At 41.3% G+C, this 13,096-nt stretch overlaps 1 protein-coding gene across 1 annotated transcript in view; it reads left to right on the top strand.

Annotated features, from left to right (window-relative positions):
* The first annotated feature begins 447 nt into the window (after positions 1-447).
* Positions 448-13,096, top strand: part of SYCP1 (synaptonemal complex protein 1) — a 74,196-nt gene continuing 61,547 nt past the window's right edge. Inside the window, 8 exon segments of the mRNA XM_048826802.2 lie at positions 448-690; positions 2,756-2,840; positions 3,035-3,081; positions 5,108-5,272; positions 6,002-6,069; positions 6,283-6,356; positions 8,501-8,559; positions 10,966-11,035. Coding sequence (XP_048682759.1) covers positions 583-690; positions 2,756-2,840; positions 3,035-3,081; positions 5,108-5,272; positions 6,002-6,069; positions 6,283-6,356; positions 8,501-8,559; positions 10,966-11,035 — 676 coding nt within the window. The 5' untranslated portion in view covers positions 448-582.

Here is a 13,096-nt window from a genome sequence, read left to right as displayed (position 1 = left end):
GGGAGCTGCTGTGAGACAGTGTGCATATTGGAGCAGAGGAGGCCGCTATATCTCAACACCTCCTGCCACAGGAGACTACACCCTTCTCGGGGCCGGCCCCGGGGAAGCACCCTGATGCCCCAGCCTGGGGTCAGTCTGTTTCCAAACAAGGCTGAGCTGTGAAGGGGGCGTCCCTGTTTCTCCTGCCCCACCTGTGTGTCCACCTGAGCCGTCCCCCGCTGGCTGACAGCCTGATGAGCCAGGGGCCAGACTCGCGTCACCCAGCACCTGGGCCAGGGCTCCCCACGCAGCCACCGCGGCCCGTCCCGGCCCTCTCCGCTGTCCCCGCGCAAACAGCAGGCGGCCTGATTTTTCTCCTTCCCCCGCCCGCAAGGCGGCTTTGGCCAGCTGCCCCCCGGCCTGGCCCTTCGAAGCGCCTCGCGGGCAGCGCGCGGCCCACAGGTTTCAGGGCTGGCTCGCGCTTCCCGCCTTTTTCGCCTCCCTCTGGCTCGCGCGGCCGTTGACCGCGGCGCTCAGGGGTGGGGTGGGGCGCGGTCCCTGTGCCTTGGAGAGCCTGGTTCTCGTGCTGCTGGGCCTGGGGAAATGGAAAAAGAAAAGCCCTTTACACTGTTCGTGCCACCCAGGCTGAGCAGCAGCCAAGTGTCTGCTGTTAAACCTCAGGCGAGCGCCAGGGGCGCTGGAGCCTGTCAGGTAAACATGGCACGAATGAAACGGCGGCTTTTCGGCGCAGCGATCGCGGCTGTGTGTCGGTGCGGAGAACATTCAGACGCGAACGACAGGCGAGACCTTTGCATGCCCGCGTTCCTCTTCCTGCTCCGGACAGGGATTGCGGTTGTGGGGACCCCGGGGCGGCCGGGCGGGCGGGCGGCCGCGACTCGTGGGGCCGTCTCTCGCCAGCTGTATTCCCCACGCCGGGGCTGTGGGTTAACGTTAGTGCAGGACGGTAAAGGCGCTTCCAACCCGGCTCTGCCTTTTCGTAGCTCGATGTCAGAAGGGCCGCGCAGACCCGCCTGCTGTTCCGCGAAGTCCTGTTCTTGGAGACCAGTTCAAGGACCTTGTCGAGAAATATTGTCGTCTTATAGTGTAGTGTAACTTCTAAATTGAAGCTCTAGGCCTTCCTAATTGAAGTACTTTTATTACAGTGGTTCTCATCTAGGGTTGCTAATTCTGGTTGGACATGTTCCTGGAGGTTTCATCACATGACATAAAATTTAATTGAATATTATCTTTAATTCCTGGAGACACCAGGACAATCCTGGAGGGTTGGCAACCCTGTCTCGACTAGGAGTCCAGGGCCCCCAATGGGGCCGTGAGCAGGTTTCAGGGTCTCTGCCAAAATAAACTAGAGAGCAGGGCCAGTGGAATCGAGGGCAGAAAGCTGAATCCTGAGCCCCGATGCTCCTGGCTGAAGCTGAAGCCGGAGCAACTTAGCTTTGCGGGGCCCCCTGTGGTGTGAGGTCCTGGGCAATTGCTCTGCTAGCTACCCCCTAACACTGGCCCTGGCTTTTAATCTTCTGAAAAACTGTTGCAGTGTCACAAGTGGGCCGTGGAACTTGTATAGCATGGGAGTGGGGAGAGGAGAGCCTCAGAAAGAAAAAGGTTGAAAACCCCATGCATTATTTGGTGTATGTGTATCTGGAAGGTTACATCTGTTGCACTCTGAAAGCTGCAGGGAGAATTATGGTTGTAGCTAGCCCCGACAAAATTTGGTGTTTTGTTTTTTAATAATTTTGATGGATAATAATTAGTTTTAAGCATTTTTTTCAATTTTTATAGATTTAAATTTTCAGTTGTGAGAAACTGAAGGGTTAGTAAATATTTAGTCACAGTAGATGTTGAAATTCAAGAAATTAAAGATTTATAGCCATTAAAACATTATTATCATGTAGAAATATACAGAATCCTTAAATCAAACAAATAAGGAGCATTTTTCTTACTTTGCCTATTTGTAAATGTTGATTATTATAGGTGGAAATATTTTTAGTTGGTTTGTGTATGTATGCTGAAATTGATGCTTACTGATAATATCCTTCCAAGCCTAACTATAGCTCCAAAACAACTAAAAATAATGTTACCAGAATTTCCAAAAATGGTAATATTTGGCCTAAGAACAAGAATGAAAAATTTCATCCCCCCCCCAAATATTCTGTTTTACAGAAAGCTACAATAATTTGAGAACAATGACCGAAAAAAAATATAGATATTCAGCCAGCGAGAAATTAAAATTGCAAAGCCTATTGTGGATAATTTAGAATACAGAAAATTATCCAGGGATTATAAAATTTTAGGATATATTCAGATAACCTTATTCACCCCGAATAGTACCTTACTTGACAAATAGTCCCATTGAAAACAATTGGATTATGAACTATTTCATGTTCTGTCAGTCAGTAGTACTAGTTGAGGCCTGCACACACTTAATTGTCTATTGCATAAATATGCATAAATTCAACATATTCTTTTTTCTCATTGGGGTCTCTTATTCAAGTACTGATCAGTTCCAGATATGCTCAGTTTTTAAAAGCATATAAGATCAGGTATACTCATATCAGATTTCTATGGTATTTTCTAAAAATGAAAAATTGATTTCTAAGGTAAGATTTAGGTTGTGAAATTTCATCACGCATGTTTTCTGAGAATGTTACAGGGAATGGAAAATAAATTTTGAACAGAGCCTTAACTATAGTATTGTTCTGGGATTGGCACTCCCAGCCTTCAGATATACCTTAACAAACTAATTTTTAAAATTTTCTAGGTTTTTAACAAGTGCACAGAAGATTATTTTAGTTTGCCTTTTGTAATGACAAGTACACCAAGCCATGGTGAAGTCACAGATCCAGGTAAGGCCAAAAAGGGTATTACATCATCTTGTACAATGGTCTCTTTAAATTTAAGTTTCTAGTTATATGCACTTTTTAATGTCTTCTAAGAAGACACTTCTAAATATTGTAACATTTTGCCTAGTTTTAAGCTATTATACTATATGTTATAAAAATTTATTTAGAAAAAATATTCATCAAAATATCTTTTTCAGATCCTGTTTCACAGAAAATAAATTTTTTGCCTGGAGTAGAAGAAGAGGTCAGTTAAGTGTACAGACTGTGAATCTAGTATCTCAGCACCTCACAATCTTTAATGTATTTATCCTCTCAATGCTCCTATGAGGTAGGCAAGTAGTATTTTAACACATGAGGAAACAAAGGCACAGACACTGAATGACAGAGAAGGTCTGTGGCAGAGGAAGGAATTGAACTCTGGTCTCCAAAGTCCTTGACTAGTACCCTAACCATTAGACAGCCTTCCACTTATACATAGTACAATCTATGGCAACACCAAATAATTTATTAGCATGAACTACTGAAAAGCTGAATTACAGTACTGTAGTTTCAGCCCATTTTCCTCAGTGCTGTTTTGCTGCGCTCTATTCCAACACTCAGCAAAGTTTACAGCAGTTAGCATTCCTGACATGAGAAGCACCCGGACAACAGCCACACCCTTCCAGATCGAACGGGCTTCCTCTTGTGGGTCTCATGGTTTCCATCTCCACTTGGACTGCACTTCTTTAGCCTTAGCAGCTAATAAAGCACAATCATGCTGTAATAATCCCTGGTGAAGCCATAGAAGGAGGATACTTACCTGCACTTAGGACGGAAGAACCCAATGCACAGCTACAGACTAGGGACCGAATGGCTAGGCAGCAGTTCTGCGGAAAAGGACCTAGGGGTGACAGTGGACAAGAAGCTGGATATGAGTCAGCAGTGTGCCCTTGTTGCCAAGAAGGCCAATGGCATTTTGGGATGTATAAGTAGGGGCATAGCGAGCAGATCGAGGGACGTGATCGTTCCCCTCTATTCGACATTGGTGAGGCCTCATCTGGAGTACTGTGTCCAGTTTTGGGCCCCACACTTCAAGAAGGATGTGGATAAATTGGAGAGAGTCCAGCGAAGGGCAACAAAAATGGTTAGGGGACTGGAACACATGAGTTATGAGGAGAGGCTGAGGGAGCTGGGATTGTTTAGCCTGCAGAAGAGAAGAATGAGGGGGGATCTGATAGCTGCTTTCAACTACCTGAAAGGGGGTTCCAAAGAGGATGGCTCTAGACTGTTCTCAATGGTAGCAGATGACAGAACGAGGAGTAATGGTCTCAAGTTGCAGTGGGGGAGGTTTAGATTGGATATTAGGAAAAACTTTTTCACTAAGAGGGTGGTGAAACACTGGAATGCATTACCTAGGGAGGTGGTAGAATCTCCTTCCTTAGAGGTTTTTAAGGTCAGGCTTGACAAAGCCCTGGCTGGGATGATTTAACTGGGAATTGGTCCTGCTTCGAGCAGGGGGTTGGACTAGATGACCTTCTGGGGTCCCTTCCAACCCTGATATTCTATGATTCTATGATAAAATTTGGTGACCCCTGAGGTTTTTTTTAAAGAGTAGAAAAAATATGACCTTGTGTCTGAACCGATTCCCCTTTTCTATGAGCTGCTTAAGACCATTAATCTACAGTTTCTTGTGTGGTGCTCTACAGTTCTTTTTAGAACTCTTAATTGACTGATATCATTAACAGCACATAAAGTCCCTCTATTGCAGAAAAAACGTAGGAATTCTTGGATATGCTCTCTGGAGTCCTACTGGTTTCACTCCCAATGTCTGGACTTTTGGGCATTGGAACTTGGTATGGGAAACCTAGTGGGTGAAATCCTGGCCCTAATAAAATTAGTAACAAAACTCCCATTTACTTTAGTGGGACCTGGATTTGACCCAGAGTAGTCATCCATGACTGCCAGGATTTGCCTTCAGCTATGTTAGAAGATCTGAAGATGTTAGGAGTATTTTCCCTTATTTGTATTGTGTTGTAATTATGCATTTTTTGTTGTTTCTTATTCCATGAAACAAATTGGTACACAGTGGTTTTTAGTGGCTGCTGTAAGCATTCAGAATAGTGCATCAGTGGTGCTACCATATTTAATCAGTTTAAACTTTGATCCCTAGAGCAGCTTGCTTTGCAATTTATTAAAGAAATACAAATTCTTATGATATTTCTAAGAGACGTGTGTAGAATATTTTTAATTAAACAGCATTTCAGATTAAGTTGTGAAACCTGTTTCAATAGAATATAGAGACAATGCATGAGCTTTATTCAAAACTCTACAAAGAGGCTGAAAAGATCAAGAGGTGGAAAGTGACGGTAGAATCTGAACTGAAGCAGAAGGAGAGAAAATTGCAAGAAAATAAAAAGATTATTGAAGCACAACGTAAAGCTATTCAAGAGTTACAGGCAAGTTTCTATCTAGGATACTTCAAAATATATTTTTAAGAATAAAAACTTTCTGAGTAAACAAATATAATTTGGCTTTCTAATATAATTTAATCAATAATGATTCACAGCTCACAAAAATATTTTAAGCAATTCATCTTGTGAAAAATATTTGACCGTCTAATTGATCCAACAGCTTCACCTTTTTACAAGCAAAACTTCATTTTTTAATTTTAAAATGTAAAAACTTATCCTCTCAATAATGAATGTTTGTTTTGAAAGAAAAAAGCGACTTAATATACAAAAAAAATAAGAAAAGGAGTACTTGTGGCACCTTAGAGACTAACCAATTTATTTGAGCATGAGCTTTCGCAATTTCAAATAAATTGGTTAGTCTCTAAGGTGCCACAAGTACTCCTTTTCTTTTTGCGAATACAGACTAACACGGCTGTTACTCTGAAATCTAAAAAAAATAAGAATGTAATTAACACGTGGAAATGAAGCTTCTCTGTAACTTGTAAAAAGAGTACAGTGAAACTTGATATGTTTATTCCCCCTTCATACAAATTATATCACAAAACATGGTTCAGAGTTAAATATTGCAGTCACAGGGAAATAGCACAGAGAGAAATTAAGAGGTATAATTAATAGCACATAAAATATATTATCAGGTGAGGTTTGAAAAGAAATGAAGCAAGATAATTGTATTTTGAATAACTAATTTTTTATGTGCATCTCTTATAAAATTAGTTTGAAAATGAAAAACTAAGTTTGAAATTGGAAGATGAGATATGTGAAAATAAAGATCTTCTACAAGAGTGAGTAACATGAATAAAATATTATAGAAATTTTTTTCATACTGAACACTTCACATTTTTATTTATAATTTTGAATAATTAACTGCACTCAAGAAAGACGGTAGATTGCGGAGCTTCTCAAGGCAAGGACCTTGTCATTTTTATATCTGCAAAATACTATGCACCCCTGTAATATTATGTAAATAATAATAAAATAGGTTTTTCTTCTTTCAGAAACAGTGCAACAAGACGTTTGTGTAATCTGCTCAAGGAAACCTGTGCTCGATCCACAGAGAAGTCCAACAAATGTAAATAGTATTTAGATATTGTTTTACATTTGTAAATGCACACTGCTGCATGGGAGAACAAGCTTTCTTTCTGCAGGCATGGATTCTAGTGTAGTTTGAATAAGTTGTGCGTGGCTCATCTCACCAAAATGAAGTTTTCTGGAGAAAATAAGCCATAGACCTAATAGCTATTCATTTTGTGTTCTTAATTTCAGAGTTTTTTTTTCCCCCAAAGGCAACAAGGTTGTTAAAGGGTTATACATTTGTCTCCCAACCTTTTCTTTGGCATATTCATCAGAAGCAACATTGATCTGTTTGGGGTAGCTTGATTCCTAAACAATGCAGAACAAAATAAGTGCATCGCACTAGTATTTTTTACATTACATTGGCTACCCATTTAGACACTGATCCAGGAAGGTATTTAAGCATATGTGTAATAGTCCCATTAAATTCAATTTAAGTACTTAAAATTATGCATGTGCTTACGTACTTTCCTGAATTGGGACTTTAGAACTATAATCTTGATTTTATCTGGATTAATCTTCAAAACCCTCAGAGTTGCTGGATCCATGCTGCTGAAGAGTTGCTCTTTTTCTCTGGCCTCAATCCTGTACATATTTACACATTTAGCTTTACTACTGTGAGTAGCCCCATTGTTGACCATTATCTTTCATGACCGCTGTGTTCCTGAGGAGCAATGGTATTGTCAGCTACAAGGATGAAAGTCTTAAGTGCAAGATGCAGATGTTTAACAGTTGTCTCATGGCTTTTCACAAGAGAAGAGAATGACCTGCATCTTGCCTTGTGTAGGACAAAATGCAAGACTAAACCTTGCATCATACCGTTCCCAGAATGATAAAAATGTAAAAATATTTTCTTCCTTCTACAGTAATGGAAGACAGGGCAGAACCAAAAATTAGTATTGATTTCACTATATGGGGAACCCATGACATTTTTGTAAGGTGCTTAGCTACCACAGCAGTGTGGTTGGTCACACTGGCACGTTAACTTAGACTCTCTTATCTCCCTTGTGCTCACATCTAGGTCACGTACAAATCCTCCTGTATTTTTCTTCATAACATTTCTAAAATAAGATATTTTCTTTCTGTTCACATAGCTGAAACATTGACATCATCCCTCTTTAGTCTGTACAAAACGAAGATGCTAAGATAATCTTCTTTGCCTGTTGCACTACCTATATCACACAAATCTCTTTGGATCTCTTTGCTGACCAAGTTTTCTGTTGCATCAAATTCAAATGTTTTGTTCTCACCTTCGAGGCCTTTCACAACTTTGCCTCATCTTAGTTATCTGTTCTCGTCATTTATCACATCAGCCTCATGGTTCCTTGTCTTTACCAATGATGTCAGACTTGATGGTCCATTTGACTGCTTTTCTCACAAGTGTCTTCACACTTTCTTCTATGCCATCTCTTACATATGGAACACCTTTCCTGAATTTATCTTTAAAATAACTACCCTCTCAAATCTCTCGAGTCATTTCTGCCATGATAGTTATTGGAAATTGGCCAACTAACAATGGTTAGGTTGAGGGGGCAATCCAGGAAGTAAATAAATATATATAAATGTTCGATTCCGAAACATCTAGTTGTTTGCGGCACTAATAGTATGTTTAATTATGTGACCATATCACTTGACCACCTTATTCCTTAAGTAGTCTCAATGAAACAGAGTGGATTTCAGTGGGGCTACTCAAGGAATTATCAACTCATCTTTGATACTCCTGCTGTCGCTGTGTATTGATGTGTCCAAATCTGTTATAATAATAAAAACATGATAATATGCTTATACTTTTTGATCCTGGATTTACATCTAGCCTGCCATTCTGTCTGGAAGAAATGGAATTCAGAATGAAACCATGTAAACTGATCTGGAATGCTACTTAGATGGAGAATACACTTTTTCTGCATTGCATAACATTTGCCAACAATATTTTTGCAGACATTTTGGTAAAATGACGAGAAAAAGCAGGCTCACCATATCCGTGTTTTAATTCTTGATGCATTGTGTATTGAAATGCTTGGGCAAAACTTTTTTTAAAATCATATGTACAATCTAATATGCCCTTGTATATTACATTTATTGCTGTATTGTTATGCATATCTTAAAAGTAAAATTTTATTCGAAATATTTCTATATTGACAGATGAACATGAAAGAGAAGAAACCAGACATCTATATATGGCACTTAATAATAATATTGAGGTAAGTGATTGATTATAAGAGGTTTCAAAATACTATAAATTTAAACAGCTGAATTGAGTTGATGTGAATGCTGAGATTTTCTTAAATACAAAACACATTTGTCATTGATCTACAGGAGGGTCAGTGCCCCTGCTAGGAGCTGGGATGTAGGTGGTCCGACCTAATAGGAGAGGCTAGGATATGTAATTGCACTCTGACCTGACCCCCAGAGCCGGAAAACAAGCTGGGGATCAGAGACAGGATTGATAGGGCTGTTAGTCAGAACAAGGTATAGGGGAAGGAACCAGAGATGAAGCAAGGATCAGGAACAAGGCAGGAACTGAGGAGCGAGGGAAGGAGCAAGATAGGGATCAGGAACAGGACAAGAGTGGAGTGGAACTAGGAACAAGGTTGGATGCAGATTGCAGAAGCCAGATAAGAGTGGAGTCTGTTGCGGCAACATCAAGGAGTCTGCGCAGCTGCTTGGACAGCCCTGCCTGGGACACTTCCTGGTGTAAGTAGTGGGTGTGAGACAATCAGATACTGCTTTGTCTGTCTTCACTGGTGGTGACAAGGGATTGTGACACACCCCCACCCCCAAAACCTGAGTTGTAGACCTGCCAAAACTGAGGACCAAAACCCCTGGATCCTCATAGCCCCAGTCTTTATACAGTCTCTTTGGAGTATTCCAATTTTTGCCAAGCCCTTTGCTTTTTACAAGGGTGAGACCCACAGTTGTATAACTCCAGGGCTAGGCCTTTAGGCGCCAGCACTCTTGATTTTTCTCTGTGGCTCTACAGCAAGTCTGAACAAGTTCAGACTCCTTTTAGAAACTTCCACTATTTTAGGGAGCAATATAACCAGTATTTGCAGTGACAGAGTGTAGCCTTTTCAAAACAAGCCAGCATTTCTTAGTCAGTTGGAATACAGCATTTGAGGGTCCTTAGATCATCATGGAAAACTTAAGAGTCTATATTGGCAGAAAACAACTGCGCACTGTTCCATGTCATCCTTGAATCTATCCTAGTCTCACTCTCTCTGACCCTGTGTCTCTGCTCTGGGCAGCAGCTAGTCTTAAAAACCATTCCAGTTGCACCTGATAGATGCAGCTTTCCTTGTCTCCCAGACAGTTAAATGTTTATTTTCAGTCATTGGGTCTCCCATTGTCTCTCAAGGGTGACATCCACTTATGTCTTGCTTCTCTGTGCCCTGGGGAGAAGTTAACCTCTTTGTACCTAGTGGGTAACAATACAAAGTAAAACTGAGTCACATGGATTGTTCATAAAAATAAAACAAGAATTCCTACAGTATTCCCTGCCATTGTCACATGGGCAGCTGCTGGTGCTGAGTGCCCAAGTCTTTATGATAAGAATATAATGATAAGAGTTTGTTCTGTTCAGTTGGTGGTGGTTTTTTTTAACATAAAGAACTTTATTTGAAAAATATATACATGTATTAATACAAAACATGCTTACAAACATAAGGTGCAATACAATTGTATCATGACATAAGAATTGAAAATATACACCAGTTTTAAGTACAGTACAGCATAGTAAGTAGCGTGAAAATTTAGTCTTAAGGCTGGTCTACACTACCGCACTATGCACTCCCCTGTCGTCATAATTACTCCACCTCAGCGAGAGGTAGAAGCTATGTTGGCAGAAGAGTGTCTCCCACCGACATAATGCGGTGTAGATGCCACGTTAAGTCGATGTAACTTACGTCGCTCGGGGGGTTGCTTTTTCACATCCCTGAACAACTAAGTTACATCAACTTAAGTGGTATTGTAGACAAACCCTTAATATATTTTGTGGAGGAACAGATGAGTAAGTAGGGATAAGAGGGAGGTATTAAGTTCTTTTACACCATTTTTTGTCTGGACTTTTGGTATTTTAAACAAAATGTAAAACCATCAGTAGAGTCTTGCAAAGTACATTTGACCTTCAGTTTTTTTCTGAACTTCAGTGGGAATATAGTGAGAATTTTGAATATTTGTCAATGAGAAGGGAGAGGAATTTTTATCTGGGGTAGAGAATTTGATATTAAAATAGTTAAGTTAAATGTTTCCTTTTTAACCTTTGACTTTTTTATTTATTATTTGTACTGTGATAGCACCTAGGCACCCCATGTTGTGCACCAGGGCTCCATTAAGTTAAGCACTGTACAAATAGCTAGCAAAAAGGTGGTCCCTGCTCTAAAGAGCTTACCATCTAAGTATGGGATTACTTCAATTTCTAATTTTTTAAATAATTGTTCCAGTAATATTGATTTAAAATAATAGCTGTCTGTTTTAACAAAGTACTTTTTAATCTGGAAACGTTACCATTGGCTTATAATACTGCATATTTTTAAATGGTATGTACATTCCTTTTTCATTATAGGAAATAATTTGTTTTTGAACATTTATTGCTATGTTTTATTTTTTAGAGAATGATATTGGCTTTTGAGGAACTTCATGTGCAAGCAGAGAACTCCAGATTGGAAATGTGTTTTAAATGTAAGAATTCCACCTAATGTTTACAATACTCATAATATACAGAGTACATGTAACGATCTCTTTGATCTTTGGAGATCATAACATGCACTTTTGGCAGGAGTGATGGGATTTATTAGAACCAATGAATTATAGGCACACTGTTAAGAATGTCTATAGGACATGATTATGTGGTAATAAGGGGAGCAGATGCTCTTATTACAGCATAACTTGGTTCTACAATATGGCAACAATTCCTGAGGAAGGTCAACTAGGTTCTAAAAAGGGGCATAAAAGAGATTCTCATCCATTCTTTGTACTCATTTGGCCTAATCTTACTCCCCTTAAAGTCCATGGCAAAACTCCTGTTAATTTCCTGGTCTACACTAGGACTTTAGGTCGAATTTAGCAGCGTTAAATCGATGTAAACCTGCACCCGTCCACACAATGAAGCCCTTTATTTCGACTTAAAGGGCTCTTAAAATCGATTTCCTTACTCCACCCCTGACAAGTGGATTAGCGCTTAAATCGACCTTGCCGGCTCGAATTTGGGGTACTGTGGACACAATTCGACGGTATTGGCCTCCGGGAGCTATCCCAGAGTGCTCCATTGTGACCGCTCTGGACAGCACTCTCAACTCAGATGCACTGGCCAGGTAGACAGGAAAAGAACCGCGAACTTTTAAATCTCATTTCCTGTTTGGCCAGCATGGCAAGCTGCAGGTGACCATGATGGAGTCCCAGAATCGCAAAAGAGCTCCAGCATGGACCGAACGGGAGGTATGGGATCTGATCGCTGTATGGGGAGAGGAATCCGTGCTATCAGAACTCCCTTCCAGTTTTCGAAATGCCAAAACCTTTGTCAAAATCTCCCAGGGCATGAAGGATAGAGGCCATAACAGGGACCCGAAGCAGTGCCGCGTGAAACTGAAGGAGCTGAGGCAAGTCTACCAGAAAACCAGAGAGGCGAACGGCTGCTCCGGGTCAGAGCCCCAAACATGCCGCTTCTATGATGAGCTGCATGCTATTTTAGGGGGTTCAGCCACCACTACCCCAGCCGTGTTGTTTGACTCCTTCAATGGAGAGGGAGGCAATACGGAAGCAGGTTTTGGGGATGAAGAAGATGATGATGATGAGGTTGTAGATAGCTCACAGCAAGCAAGCGGAGAAACCGGTTTTCCCGACAGCCAGGAACTGTTTCTCACCCTGGACCTGGAGCCAGTACCCCCCCGAACCCACCCAAGGCTGCCTCCTGGACCCGGCAGGCGGAGAAGGGACCTCTGGTGAGTGTACCTTTTAAAATACTATACATGGTTTAAAAGCAAGCATGTGAAAGGATTACTTTGCTCTGGCATTCGCGGTTCTCCTAGATGTACTCCTAAAGCCTTTGCAAAAGGCTTCTGGGGAGGGCAGCCTTATTGCGTCCTTCATGGTAGGACACTTTACCACTCCAGGCCAGTAACACGTACTCGGGAATCATTGTACAACAAAGCATTGCAGTGTACGTTTGCTGGCATTCAAACAACATCCGTTCTTTATCTCTCTGTGTTATCCTCAGGAGAGTGAGATATAATTCATGGTCACCTGGTTGAAATAGAGTGCTTTTCTTCAGGGGACACTCAGAGGAGCCCGTTCCTGCTGGGCTGTTTGCCTGTGGCTAAACAGAAATGTTCCCCGCTGTTAGCCACAGGGAGGGGGGAAGGTTGAGGGGGTAGCCATGCGGTGGGGGGAGGCAAAATGCGACCTTGTAACGAAAGCACATGTGCTATGTATGTAATGTTAACAGCAAGGTTTACCCTGAAAGACTGTAGCCACTGTTTTATAAAATGTGTCTTTTTAAATACCACTGTCCCTTTTTTTTTTTTCTCCACCAGCTGCATGTGTTTCAATGATCACAGGATCTTCTCCTTCCCAGAGGCTGGTGAAGCTTAGAAAGAAAAAAAAACGCACTCGCGATGAAATGTTCTCCGAGCTCATGCTGTCCTCCCACACTGACAGAGCACAGACGAATGCATGGAGGCAAATAAGAGAGGAGGCAGGATTCAATGCTGAGGCTGCTGGAGGACCAAACCAGTATGCTCCAGT

The sequence above is a fragment of the Caretta caretta genome, chromosome 21, assembly GCF_965140235.1.
Source record: "Caretta caretta isolate rCarCar2 chromosome 21, rCarCar1.hap1, whole genome shotgun sequence".
In the NCBI taxonomy this organism is placed as follows: domain Eukaryota; kingdom Metazoa; phylum Chordata; order Testudines; family Cheloniidae; genus Caretta; species Caretta caretta.
Note: the sequence above shows the minus strand (reverse complement) of the source record. Positions and strands in the feature narration are given on the sequence as shown.